The sequence below is a fragment of the Conger conger genome, chromosome 7 (assembly GCF_963514075.1).
Source record: "Conger conger chromosome 7, fConCon1.1, whole genome shotgun sequence".
NCBI lineage: Eukaryota > Metazoa > Chordata > Actinopteri > Anguilliformes > Congridae > Conger > Conger conger.
The window spans coordinates 50,200,802-50,215,743 of record NC_083766.1 but is presented as its reverse complement, the minus strand read 5'-3'; the positions used below and the strand labels follow the sequence as shown (position 1 = coordinate 50,215,743).

The 14,942-nt window shown below is 42.7% G+C and overlaps 2 protein-coding genes across 2 annotated transcripts in view; both read left to right on the top strand.

Annotated features, from left to right (window-relative positions):
* The first annotated feature begins 1,423 nt into the window (after positions 1-1,423).
* Positions 1,424-5,263, top strand: btg3 (B-cell translocation gene 3). The gene is made up of 5 exons (XM_061250008.1): positions 1,424-1,562; positions 2,875-3,078; positions 3,441-3,578; positions 3,884-4,085; positions 4,650-5,263. Exons 2-5 carry the CDS (start codon positions 2,906-2,908, stop codon positions 4,872-4,874), a joined length of 738 nt encoding a protein of 245 aa, XP_061105992.1. The 5' UTR covers positions 1,424-1,562; positions 2,875-2,905; the 3' UTR covers positions 4,875-5,263.
* Positions 5,264-8,609: 3,346 nt separating this feature from the next.
* Positions 8,610-14,942, top strand: part of cxadr (CXADR Ig-like cell adhesion molecule) — a 45,574-nt gene continuing 39,241 nt past the window's right edge. Inside the window, exon 1 of the mRNA XM_061248695.1 lies at positions 8,610-8,760. Coding sequence (XP_061104679.1) covers positions 8,709-8,760 — 52 coding nt within the window. The 5' untranslated portion in view covers positions 8,610-8,708. The remainder of the gene's footprint in view (positions 8,761-14,942) is intronic.

Here is a 14,942-nt window from a genome sequence, read left to right as displayed (position 1 = left end):
CAAGGTACTGGAAACATTCCTTTGCTATATCGGTATATGTTGACTCGATAGTATCACAGTTCCTGTAGATTTTTGAGTGACATTCATGCTGTGAGCCTCCTGTTCGACCTCGTCCACAAGGATTGAGATCTGGGCACGGTGCAGGCTATTGGAGTAAACTGACGTCCGTGTCAGGTTCATGGAATCAGTTTGAGATTATGTGTACTTTGTGACATGGCACGATATCCTGCTGAAAGTATCCATTTGCAAAAGGCTAGACTAGACTGGTAATAAAAGGATATACGTGATCAGCAACAGGTATGCTGTGGCATTTAAATGATTCATTCAGGGGCCTAATGTGTGCCAATATTAATGTGGTTAAAATTCAGGCAATGAACCCGAAGCTCAACCTTGCCAAAACTGAGCTTCTCTACATCCCTGCCAAGTCCTCTCCGTCAATTGACCTCTCACTGACTGTGGAGGACTTTGTAGTTTCCTCCTCCCGTACGGCAAAGAATCTTGGGGTGACTCTTGATAACTGCCTCTCCCTGGCTCCACAAGTATCCTCCACTGCCAGAACCTGCAGGTTCTTTCTGTATAACATACGCCGCATCCGTCATCTCCTGACGGAGAAAGCCACCCAGCTCCTAGTCCAGGCGCTCGTCATTTCCCGCCTGGATTACTGCAACTCCCTCCTAGCCGGTCTCCCAGCGTGCGCCATCAAGCCCCTCCAGCTGGTCCAGAATGCTGCAGCCCGCTTGATCACCAGTCAGCCCAGGTCGGCTCATGTCACCCCGCTTCTCATTGGCCTCCACTGGCTTCCTATTGCCGCACGCATCCGATTCAAGGCCCTAGTGTTGGCATTTCAGGCTGCTAAGGGGACTGCCCCACATTACATACAATCCCTGATCACTCCCTACTCCCCAGCTAGACCACTCCGGTTTGCCCGCTCTGGTCGCCTTACGGTTCCCTCTCTACGGGCACCTGGCGGTCGAGCTGCACGTTCACGCCTGTTTTCCGTTCTGGTCCCTCAGTGGTGGAATGACTTGCCTACCACTGTCAGGACAGCAGAATCCCTCCCCCTATTTCGACGCAGACTCAAAACACACCTCTTCAAACTCTACCTTAGTCCTCCCTCCTGACTTACCCCGCCCCCCCCTTCTGATACCCCTATCCCTGTCTAACCCCCCCCCCCCCCCCCAAAAAAATAAAAATAAAAATAAAAAATTTGCACTTATGATGACGACTATATGTTTAGAACAGCAGTCCAGGTGTATTTTCCTAGTTCTGGTTGTGATGCTTTGACTTGTGGTAGAACCTATGCACTTGTAAGTCGCTTTGGATTAAAAGCGTCTGCCAAATGACTAAAATGTAAAAAAAATGTTAAAAAAGTCCAACCTGGCAAATCGATGCTGTCACACAGCGCGCGTCGCCACGACTACACCGCTTTGTGAACTGCCGCGCATTTTCGATGACGTCATGTATTTCTGCAGCCATCTGGGCGCAACGTGAGAAAGGCAAACAGGACCCATAACTGTCTTGACCAGCGGCAGCTCACATGGTGGAGGAGGGAAGTGGATACGGTGAGTAAATTACGATTTGAAAACGTGACAGTGTGGCTCGCCTTTTGTCTTTATCCACAAATGTAATGGGAAGTTTTCCGAAAACAATAATATAAATCGGGAATGCTTTGTGCGTGGTTTTGAAAAAGCTCATTTTGTTTAGCGGTTTCAGTCGTGATGGCTATATCATTGTTTCTAATTAACAAACGCCGCGGGCTTCAAATTGAAACAATTCTAACCTGTTAACGTTGTTGAATTGGTCAATCAGAAATTTTAATTGCAAGGTATTTAATACACACTACCCAATACGAAAAACGACTGGCTTACTAGCTTGCGTCCTGGTTCATATGAAATTCAGTAAAGATACGAGATTAGTTTACGGTCATTAATTGTTTAGTTAAACATTTTCGTAGGCTAGGTACCGTGTACTACAGTGTTACTGTAGGTTGATGGTTGGCAAATCTGTAACGGTAATATGTTAATTTGATAGCTAACAAAGAGTATCGATGTATAATGAAAAGTTTCCTGGATGGCTGTGGAATTAGCTGATCGAGGATCAGTAAAGTTAACCACTGTCCAGGCCTCGACTTTTTGTGCCAAAACGGAAACTGATCCAGAGTCAGTGTGACGGACACTGTCGTGGTGGGGGAATCCATATTGTGTCTCATCGCGCCCTTCCTAAGGAAAGTCCCGCCGGACGAAACGCCGTTAGGATTGAACGAGCAATTTTGTGATCTGTGGTTTCTTGTGTGATAGTTTTCTACTGTCACACAATGCCACCGAAATGTCAAACGAATTTTAGCATTATATAAATAAAAAGCCTATTGTCTTCTAACGTAGTCCGCTAAACAGGATAGCAAACGTTAATTGTCTTTCTAGTACACTAACTGCGATGTTACATGGCATACTCCTCTGAAGATAGTAAATTATAAGCAATATTTCTGTTAAAACATACATTTCGCTACTAATTATTTACTGTATAGTTGTGTTCGTCTAACTTTATATGTGAGCAAAAGTGCTCTTCATCCAACGATAGTGTCTAGTAACCTCGTATTCTAGGTATAATATTTAATCGTATAGCTATTGTTAAGATTTTTGATATTCTGAAGCGTTATGTCACCTTGTAACCAGTGAGTCAAGTTGCCTACAGCAGCGTTGGCTGCAACGTGGGGCGCGTGATGGGGTGGACATGAGCCGTGTACTAGCTGCTGTTGTCCTGATAAAAAGCCAGTATTATATTTCACCTTTCTTCTCGACATAATTGCATTGAACAGTGGTGTACCACGAATTGATAACTGATATGCCCCCCCCCCCCTCCCTCTTACACCCGTAGTACTCTAACCAGGGGCTAAGCACAAACAACGATGAAGAAGGAAATTGCGGCAGTGGTGTTTTTTATGAAGCGACTGATCAGGAAGACGGAGAAGTTGGAGATTGAGAAGGTGGAACATTTTGTGGAGAGGCTGGCTGTAGCATTGCAGGAGAAATATAGGGGGCACTGGTATCCTGAGAAACCCAGCAAAGGCCAGGCTTTCAGGTACAGAATATGCTATATACATTTATTTGGTAGTGCTGTGCATTATAGAATCTGATTTTAAAAACTAAAACCTGATTTAAAATTCTACTGCCTGACTCAGCTTAATTTTAATGTGAAGTGATGTGTAAATTATATTAATGTTTTTCAGGTGTAAAGTGGTTTTGTGATACAAAGTTGTCCATTAGTCATTAGTCCTAAATAATCCTCTAGAATTATGTTATTTTGCTTGCAAGAAACACTCAGTTACACACTGATTAATGACTATCAGATCTAATCGGGCAAAGTAATTGCCTGGGTATTCTGGCAGGGGGTAGGGGGGCAGGTGAACACCATCACAGTGTGGTTCTCGTGCCCTCTTGCAGGTGCATTCGAGTGAACCGGTTACAGCGGGAGGACCCCCAGCTGTTCCGAGCCTGCCAGGAGAGCGGGGTGCAGTACAGAGACCTGGGCCTGCCGCTGGAACTCACGCTGTGGGTGGACCCTGGGGAGGTGTGCTGCAGGTAGGAACTCACTCTGCCTCCTCTATTCTCAAAGTGCTGCGCTGTGCCCATCATTTTAAAGCAGACTGCTAATCTAGATAAATGGGTACGATACGTATTGTGGACGGTGGGAACCTGATCCTAAATCTGCACTCCTGCTATGGGGCCCTATGGCTATGTGCCCAGGCAGGGGCAGCACAAGGGATTTTTCATTGCCCCCCCCCCCCCCCCCCCCCTCCAACCACAGGACAGGAAATCCTTTGTTGTAATATTTTGAGGGCCTTTTCTTTCATGGAGGTTTGTCTGACGGCCCTTTTGAATCTCAGGTATGGGGAGAACAACCCTGCCTTCACAGTGGCAAGTTTTTTGGGAGACAATGAAGACGACAAAGAAGATGTCACCAAGAAGGTAACGAGGGCAGTGGAGAAGGTGACGTCAGACTACCACTCCGGTTCATCGTCCGATGAGGAGAGCAGCAGAGAAGCCCGCGCAACTCCCCCTTTCCCCCACTTCCAGCCCCGATACCAGGTACGGCAGTCAGGGCCAAGCCAGTCTCATTCCCTCTACACCCACAGTTTCATAATCATGAACACCGATAAACTGAGTTGATTATTTTTAAATTTTTTAAAACTGATTGTATACTTTAAATCACAACCAGCCCTCCAGGACAGGAATTATCTGCAGGTTTTTGTTTCCACCAGTTTCAAATAATATTTAAACCCTTTTTTCATTACATTAACATCTATCTATTATTTGTGTATCATACGTGTATGCGGCATGAAGTATGTTCAGTTTTACTTTCATAGTTCATCTGAACATAGTCAAAATTATCCTTATTTCGCAAGTAGTGATTAGAAAAACTGAATGGTCCAACAGTTAATGCTGTTCCCATTCACAATTAATCATCTAAGGCAGGGGTGTCAGCACGAGAGATACATTTCAAAGTCTTTCATTGGCTAAGGTGTCCACACACCTTGTTCTCAAGGCCTTAATTGACTGCTGATTGAAAGGAAACCACAAATGCCAGCAGACACTGCGGCCCTCCAGGACTCGAGTTTTACATCCCGGGTCTGAGTTAACCTTGCCTTGCAGGTCGTGCCCGAACTCCCCTACCAGCCGGCCCACACATGGCGCCCGTTTCCCAAAAAGAAGACGGGACCCGGGAAAGGCCACGGCCCTCCTCACCCTCAGTACGGCTTCCGTCCCCAGGGCAGGCCCCACCCCAACCCCTGCTTCCGACCGAACGGCTGGTCCCCTGCCCCGCCCCGAGGAGGCCACGGTTACTGGGGCAGCTCCCCCAACCTGGCGCGCTGTTAGACACCACTACAGAGAAGCTGTGACGTAGTAGCTCTTGGGAAACGAAAGGAAAGGAACTATGACTGAGATGACGCTGACCAAACTCTGAAAGTATTTTTGTAGTAAATATTTGTTATTGTAATGATTTTAAAAAAGAAAAGATGTTGACTCTGCACTTTAGATAATTTGTTATAGAAAGTCTGTGTACTGTATTTGCTAATATTCAGAATTAGAAATCTTTGGCTATGATAGGACATTTTAGATATGGAAATATGTATTGTATTTATATTTAATGGAATCACTGTTATTTGCTGATTGGCACACTGTCTATCGGTTTTGTTTAAATGACCAAATGTTTTATATGTATTCACGTCATAGTATTGTGCTGACTACTTAAATTATGAAATACATTAAACGTTTTCTTAGACAAATTACATTTGCTGTGTTTAACTTGTGCTTGGTTTTGTTACGAGTTTGCAGTTGCTGTTTATTTGCTACATGTAGCTACAGTGGGAGCAATAATTATTTGATCCCTTGCTGATTTTGTAGGTTTGCCCACTTACAAAGAATGGACCTGTGTAGAATTTTAATCATAGGTACATTTTAACATTGAGAGACAGAATATCACAAAATAATTCACAATAACATCATATAAATGTTTATAAATTTAATATTTTCACATGAAATAAGTAAAGAAGGAGAAACCTTTGTTGGCTAGCACAGAGGTCAGACGTTTGTTGTAGTTTTTCCACCAGGTTTGCACAGATCTTGGGAGGGATTTTGGTCCACTCCTCTTTGCAGATCCTCTCCAAATCCTTAAGGTTCCGAGGCTGTCGCTTGGCAACTCGAAGCTTCAGCTCCCTCCACAGATTTTCGATGGGATTTAGGTCTGGAGACTGGCTAGGCCACTCCAGGACCTTAATTGCTTCTTTTTGAGCCACTCCTTTGTTGCCTTGTTTTGGGTCATTGTCATGTTTGAAGACCCATCCATGACCCATTTTCAGCAGTCTCACTGAGGGAAGGAGGTTGTCGCCCAAAATTTCCTGGTACATGGCCCCATTCATCTTCCCCTCGATACGGTGAAGTCATCCTGTCCCCTTAGCTGAGAAACACCCCCAAAGCATAAGGTTTCCACCTCCATGCTTCACAGTGGGGATGGTGTTCTTGGGGTTGTACTCAGCATTTCTCTTCCTCCAAACACGGCAAGTCGTTGATGCCAAATAGCTCTATTTTGGTCTCATCTGACCACATCACCTTCTCCCAAGCCTCCTCTGGATCATCCAGGTGTTCTTTGGCAAACTTCAGACAGGCCTGTACATGTGCCTTCTTCAGCAGAGGAACCTTGCGCGCGCAGCAGGATTTTAATCCTTCACGGTGTAGTGTGTTACTGATGGTTCTCTGCGTGACTGTGGTCTGCCGTCAGGTCATTAACAAGCTCCTCCTGTGTAGTACTGGGCTGAGCCCTGACCGTTCTCATGATCATTGATATCCCACGGGGCGAGATCTTGCGTGGAGCCCCAGACCGAGGGAGATTGGCTGTGACTTTGTGTTTCTTCCATTTTCTAATAATTGCTCCAACAGTTATTAACTTCTCACCAAGCTGCTTGCTTATTTTCTTGTAGCCCATCCCAGCCTTGTGCAGGTCTGCAATTTTGTCCCTGATGTGACAGCTCCTCTGTCTTGGCCATGGTGGAAATGTTGGAATCTGATTGATTGTGTGGACAGGTGTCTTTTATACTACATAACGATGTAACACAGTGTTACACAGGTGTTTTGGGTAATGAGTTGAGATTAGGAGTGCTTCTTAATGGAAAACTAACTGGTCTGTGGGAGCCAGAATTATTGCTGATTGGTAGGGGATCAAATACTTATTTCATGCAAAAATATGTATAAAATGTATATGATGTTGTTATTGTGGGTTATTTTGTGATATTCTGTCTCAATGTTAAAATGTACCTATGATTAAAATTCTACACAGTTCCATTCTTTGTAAGTGGGCAAACCTACAAAATCAGCAAGGGATCAAATAATTATTGCTCCCACTGTATGTACATCATGTCACACGTTGGGAACAGCACGATGAATCTTTAACATAGATATTTCATTTCAAAAATATTTGTCACTCATGCTCATACATTGGGCTCCACATGTCTGAGGCCACATTGAAAATCCAGGACTTATTATTTAGACTTATTGGTCTTCTGCTGCTGTAGCCTTTCCACTTAGAGGTTTGATGCGTTGTGTGTTCACAGACGCCCTTCTGCGTACCTCTGTTGTAATACATGCTTGTTTGCATTACTGTCACCTTCCTCTCAGCTTCAACCAGTCTGACCGTTCTCTGACCTCTAATTACCAACACGTTTCTGCCCACAGAACTGCTGCTCACTGGATCTTTGTTTTTTTGTTTTTTTCCGCCATTCTCAGTAAATTCTAGAGACTGGTGTGCGAGAAAATCCCAGGAGATCAGCAGTTTCAAACCACCCTGTCTGGCACCAACAATCATTCCATGATCAAAGTTACTTGGATCACATTTTTTTTCCCCCTTTCTGACATTTGGTCTGAACAACAGCTGAACCTCTTGACCACATCTGCATGCTTTTATGCATTTAGTTGCTACCACATGATTGGCTCATTAAATGTGTGCCTTAATCCAGCATTGGATTGGCCACATGATGGCGATCTAATTTCATTGAACTTTGGATCCTTTATACATGCACAAGTCTTGCCATTTATGAAGTAGAATCTCAGAATCATCAAGCTGTCTGATGATTTTCAGATAGAATAAGTACATATCTTAGGAGCAACTAGAAAACCAATAACCTAAACTGAACCTTTTGGATTGCAGTTAACAGACCTCAAGCTGAGAGACATTACTTGAAAGAGAATTAAGAGCATTTAACATTGCCATTTGTGCTCAATAATTGACCCGAAACACAATATGCATAATTCTGAACTTGATACCAAATAATGATTTATAAAAGCACAATTACCTTATATTATTTACATTTACAAGTCAAACAATTTGTGGCATTGGATAGACAGACATAAATGAATAAACTTAATGAGCATTTTGGCTGACTTCGTATGCTTATAAGTAAACCATGCTTGAATTTGCTTATATTTGGCATATTTTTTATACAAATTCATGGGATGTGAGCTGCTTTAGTAATTATAGTATTAAGAGTTTAAGTGCTGACATCCTGTCATTGGGATTTGCACCAATGCAAACAGTGGATTCAGTATGTATTTTGGACAGTGACACATTGTTTGTTGTTGTTGTTGGTTCTGTAATGCTATGTCTAGTTAAGGACAACCCATTTTTGCTACTTTGCTACTTTCAACTAAGTCTGTTAAAATGTCTCCCTTTGTAACACATAAATTGTATACTTTTATCACAAAAGTAGTCATTTTTACACACAAAAGTGTGTAAGTAGTAGCACAGAAATTTGCATTGGATATTACATATTTTTTGAGACACACGAAAGCTAACAAAATGTGTAGACTTAATTCTAGGTATGGAATTTGCAATATAAGGAACAAAGAAGTGCTATTAAAATTAATATCCATATGCGAATGGACAAAGCTAAATCATTAAATGTATTTGGGCATTGTCGTATGCAAAGAATGAACGGCAGGTGGCTCTTGAGTATCAACTTCTGTCGCGAATACTCACAATGGATACCTTCATCCGGAAATCACGTGTCTGGATTCCAACTCCTATCCACCTGCTGAGAGCCAGGCAGGAGTGCAATTTCGATGCCGAGTGGAGTGGCGACCAGTTGAGACGCTCCGAGAAGTTTGAATTTTTCGCAGTTTGGAAAAAGGGCATTTCTGGAGGAAATTAAGATTCTAAGAATGGATTTTATGGTATTCCGGTGTTGTACTCTGTTGGGAATTTTATTGGCAGGTAAGTTTTTCACCCGAGTTTCCTTTCTATTCCTCCGCTTGCAATAAAGCGGGGGAGCGAAATGTCGAATGGCGTGGAGATGGAGCAAGCTAGTTAAGACAGTATCTGAATAGCTGGTTTGCTAACACACTAGCTACCTTATGAAAAGTTTGTTTTTAGAATATGAGACGGAATGTTTCTGAACAACTCAATGTTACAGATTAGTTTTTAGTTTTACTTTTATTAGGCTATTTTTATTTAACTGATTTTTGTTTGTTTGCTTGTTTGTTACTGACGTTGTCGCTAGCTGGCTAATGAACACTCATATAGCCTACAGCCAGTTCTTTATTTTCGCGGACAATTCTTTGTAAGGTTATTTACTCACTTATCTGCTCTTGGTAGCCTACTGTTCATTATGCTATGTAAGAATAATTTTCCAAGTCAGTTTGCCTGAAATTGTTTTCATTATGTATTTTGTAGCAACAAGTGGATAGTAGACTGTTTGTACATTTAATATGGTTTCTTGGAAGTAGTAGGCTATATTTGAACAGTGAAATTGTCGTTGTCAGAGCCGCTTGTTGGACGTAATTTAATTGATTGAAAAGCCAAAAAGGGCGCAAACTTGAATATCGTATAAAATGTTGAGGCTTGAAGAGGGACCCTTAGGGTTGTGTTTTTTCGGTGTGGTTTTTAAAAGATGAAAGTTGTAATAACGTTCATTGAAGTTTGGATTGAAAGTCGCTAAAACTTTACCTATAATCATATTTCTGGGTTTAAATTGTAGGTTTAGCTAAATATGCAGGCTATAAAACGCGTTAACTATACGACTGCGTGATTTGTGTGTAATTAATGGTCTCGTAAATTCATCGGGATTACGATTAGCTACGTCAATTGATTTTGTGGTGGTGCAGTGTTATGTTGGTGAAATGGGTTGGACAATTTGTCGCGGAATGGTTGAACCGAGGAGACTCGTATAACGGGATACACTGCATTCTTATTTCCCGAGTTTCGGAGTTACACTTCGGGTAACTTGCGCCGCAGATAAACTTAACGTATCTTGCTACGTAGTGTAACAGGTCTCGTAAATTAGGTTATTTCTAATATCTTATAATGCGACTCGAGACTACGAATCACACCCTCTGCCTAAATTCGGCTACTTGAACCGTTTAATTTTGGAAACTCGACGAGCGGAACTTTACGGTTCATTGGTAGGCTAGCAGTCCGCTATGTATTATAGCCTACAGAACATTGCGATCAATGTCGTTTTCTATTGATTACGGTAGTTATATTTTTCAATGTTTCTGAAGCGAGATGCCTATATATAATGTAAAACACATGCAACAATGCGCTGAAGTCACACCACACATAATTTTGTCATATTTCGTTGCGCTGTCCCGGTGGTGAAAACAGTTTGTGTGATCTGTGTTAAACCTTAACGAGGCTTTAAAGTGTTGTGATTTTATGTCTGCCATCTGCCACCATAATCAGCCAATCTAAACTGTAAACCCCCTTCCGCTGTGAGCCAGGATTTAGACGTCTTAAATTGACGTAATTTCAAAGCATTGCCAGAAATTAATCTTAATCGCAGATAATTAAAAATACACAATTGGCCACGTCAGTTGGGTCATTGGCTACATCATCGTCTCCACCATTTAAAAATTGAAATACACGAGAAAAACGAGACGACTACTTGATGAATATTTAACGATTGAGTAAAGACGTGGGGGCGTCGAATGAGTCCACGCCTTTTGTTTAGTTGCCCATTAGAAGGTTGGTTATTCCCTGGCTAAACCTGAACCATTTCCAACATGTATGAAGATGAGTAAGATCTTTTAATTAATCTCTTTGCTATATCATTTTAAGAATTTACCTTTATGATTTTTGCTGATGGAGAAGCATATCTCATCAATTTTGCATGGGTGATTGCCATTTTATGTCCACTTTCAGCATGCTGTGAACAGCCAGATTTATAATCAGATCAACCAGCAAGTCTCCCATTACCTTGCTCATGATGATCGGACTGGGTTAGGCAACCTGTTTCTCACAGTGCAAAAACAATATTTTCAAGTATCTATGAATATTGAGTTCCTTCAGCACCTAGGCAACTGCAAGGAGAGCATGGACAAGCAGGCGTTCTCCTGCAAGCCATGTAGTGTCAGCTGGGCCTTCTTTTGCACTGCCGCTTGTGATTCTGGCTCGCACGGACATGAGTCTGAGGAAGACCCTAAATGTGCAAACTCCCCAGGTGGATTCGTGGGCACCCTGTCTACCCATAGGGGTCTGTAGTAAGCAACGAGGCATCTAAAATATCGTTAATCAAACAGGAAAACTGTCTGGGCTGTCTCAAAATATACACAAAAACTAAAATAATAACCCATGAACAGAACTGTTTCTTTAACTGGATGGGGCACCCAGCGGTCTGCAGTGGGGCGCTTTAATTGCTCACTTTGCCGGTCGGAGCTCTAATTGTTTCGTCTCCTACGGCAGAGAAACTGGCTGGAAATCGACCTCGATTATCGCTCACAACAGCCGGCCAGGGATGCAGTTGGAGCATTACATTGATTACCAATAAAAAAAGACAGAAAAGTGTTTTGACGTTCGTGCTGCGTTTATGACGCGACAAAGCGCTCTTCGACAGCCTGGTGCTTCTCAGCCCCTGGGGGAGGTCCACTGCACTTGCTGCTTGTGAGTGTGTGAGTGTGTGAGTGTGTGAGTGTGTGAGTGTGTGAGTGTGTGAGTGTGTGAGTGTGTGAGTGTGTGAGTGTGTGAGTGTGTGGGCAGCCTTTACAATTGTTTGTGTGGGTGGTGCTCTCGACCTGGAATTTGCCCTGAAACTGTCCCAGCCCTCATCGGCCTCAAAACCGAAACCAAGGTAGATAAGCGCCGTTTGGCTCCCCACGGCCCGCCCCGGCGCTCAAAGGTCTGCCACGCCGTAAAGGGAACTGCGCGAATGCGTGCGCCGCAGGGCCAGTAACCGCCCGGTTCACTGGTTACTGATAAACCCGGGCATAATGAAGCACTGTCTTTTTCCGGGAAGCGCGCGGGCGTTCGCGCGGGCGTTCCCGCGGCGACGGCGGGGGTGAGCGGTGAGGATGCGGAGGAGGCCCCGGCCTGGGCATTGTTTACCACCGCCACATTCCTAAAGATGCGTCCCCCCCCCGTCCCCCGTCCCCCCCTCTGTGGAGCATTGTGTGGTCTGTACAGGCTAATTTACATCACAATGGCACCTTGGGCTAGCCACAGTGAGCTGGCCCACTTCCTATAAGAAGTCCGCTGCTTTGCCACTGGGTTATTCATTTATTAGTTAAAGATGCTCTCGGGTGGAATGTGTGCGGTGTAATTGGTTTTGCGAAGTGTTGAAAGTAAATTATTATTGCTCACTGGTTTTCTTATTTATTTGATTGCCTGCTTGTACTGTAATGGTCGCCCCAGATAAAGAACCTGTTAAGTGTTATCGTACATTTTGGCACCTAGGCTACATGTTCTAGTTGTTGTGAATGAGGTTTTAGGGAATGGAATGCATTCAGAATTTGATAACACTTTGCAATAAGCTTACATAAATTCGCAATGGAATGAACTAATGTAATTATTAACTAACTACTGAAAAGGTCTTTAGCTTTGTTTGTATTTGTTCCTCAGTAATTCATGTTTATAACTGCTACATTGGTTGAAGCCAAATATTATTTTAAAAAAAAAACATTTCTTAATGGTTTACTAATTCTGAGTTCATCCCATGCTTTGCTAATGTATACATATTAATGCAACTATATTAGTTGGTAATTAACAAATACATGATCATTTAATATCATGCTTAATGCATTTGTGCATCAATTAATTGATGTGAACAACTATATTAGTTAATGCCAATTCATGTACCTTATTGTGAAGTGTGACCCAGGATTCCACAGGCGGTCTTAGTGTGTCTCAGGGGTATTAGGCTGAATGTTATCAGGGTTTTTTCCCCAAGCAGCAAATTTGGCTTATCAAAATGTAGGGTGTAATCATAATGAACAGGGCCTAAACTCAGAAAGGACCCGATGAGCAGATGATTATTATTTTCTTTAATAATGCGCATGGTTGTGGCATTATGCCATATAAATGTCTGAACCCCAACATGCCACTTGATGAGATTTGACCCAGCAACCTTGCCTTGCAGAGTCAAACCCTTCCTACAATGCAGTGTTCCCTAGTGTCCAGATGGCCATAGCACTGACAAGTCATGATTTTTAGTTACAGTAAATCCTCAAATTGTGTCCGGGATTCTATTTGAAGCCGGGCCTCGGATAATAGCCGGGGGCGTGGTCGGTTCGGACAAATAATATTGCCTACCAGTAGGGCTATCAGTCCATGAGCACTAGAAGACATTGTTTCAATTTAACTCAATGGAATAAGAGCTCTTCTTAATATTTTATATTGTTGGCTGGTTTAATACTGTTGCCAATGAAAAGTCGTTGTCCTACACCATGGGTCTCCAACACGTTGCTCTCAAGCTACCTGTCGCTTGCCGCCCCCTTCTGAGTAGCTTGCCAAAGGCTGAAGCAGTATACATTTAATCACAAATGTTGCCGCGAGGCATTGCAGCCTACGAATTTAATAAAAAGTAAATCAGGCAAAATTAAAAATTAACTAAATTTAGGCTACTTGGCTACGCAATAAGGTTTCCATGTATTTACAGCACAGCGCACGTTCAATGAAGGACGAAAGCGGCTGCCTTGACTCGCAATAAACAGACGGGTGGAAATCCCGACACTCTTTCAACTACATAAAACTTAACAGTGAACCATCAAATACCCCCCAGATTTCAGTGCCCATCAGTCCCAACATTTAGCAATTGAATCAAACGGTCCAAAAGTAAATTAAATCCCAAACCAAAGCGAAAATCTTTTGATAGCCTACCGGTATGCTGCTCCAAACGAAACGCATGTCTCACAATAAAAAAAAAAAGATCCTTAACTTGCTGTTATCTACGGTAATTTGTTATTGTCATGAAGGCGTGTCTGGCAAGTTGGTATTTTATGAAGACGCATCTGTTTTGGCTTTCATTAATGGTTTAGCTACTCAAGTTGCGTTTCTGAACGGTTACTGGAAGTGTTGAACAGTGTTGGCCCACTTTAAGTGTAGCCTTTTGCTTTATTTCTAAGAATAAAATTCTACAACAGAAGCCTAATAAGAAATAAAGGCCTGCCTCGAATACAAGCCTGCCCCAAATAAAGGCCTGTGCTTTGTGTGGCCTAAGTAAATGAACGGTATGTATTTTTGTACTGAACTTTGCATGTGTACATTAGGCTATATTTTCCACAAAGAGCCCTTTATCACCTTTGCAAAACGCAATGAAAATACACAAGTATTTTGGTGATATTTTTTTCTTCTAAAAATCTGAACATTCAGTCTCTTGATCAATTGATGTACAATGCTTTTTACATTGACAAAATTTGGCTGCTGTATTTGACCCAAATCACGTGACCTAAGTTGTCTCCTCAGCTGTAGAATTTAGTAGTTATTGCACTGTGGAAGGTGAGTGTGTGGGTTTCTCTGTGAATTGTCATATTTTGAGACTCAGCAGTTGGTTATAGCCCATTAGCAGATCTAACTTAGCAAATGCTGACCTATGAATTTCAAATCCAGTCGGCTTGGTAAAAATGTACTTGAATTGCATTTCAGAGTCTGTGTGTGTTTGTGTGCCTGTCTGAGTGCCTGTGTGGGCCTGCCCAGGAGACTGGCTGAGGACCAACACTGATATGGTCTAAAATCTCCCCCTCAGTGAATTCTTATTTTGTGCAATGTCTCAATTTTAATTATTTTCTTACAAACAAGAAGAAATGTCCTTTTCTTTGTAAGGAGGACATTCTTGGATGTTGTTCCCATTTCATGATGGGATTGTGCTTCGAATGGAAACCTTGTTGAATGAGGGTTGAGGATTGTGATTAACCTCACTTTTACATTGTTTGCATCATTAAATGGGGAATGCTCATTTCCTGACCCCCAACATCAGAGGCAGAGTACATGGGTATGTCTGAACCACACGGTGAAGAACTTTCACACTTTTTGGCCACTGGTTGAAGAGAAGGCTGGGAAATAAAGGCAGGCAGTTTGTGCAGGCACAGACATTTGGGTGTGAAAATCCGGAACGTTCTCGTTTCCGCCCGGGGAGCCTACTTCGTCAACATGCCTCTTCTAATACACCTCACGTATAAAGACTGCTT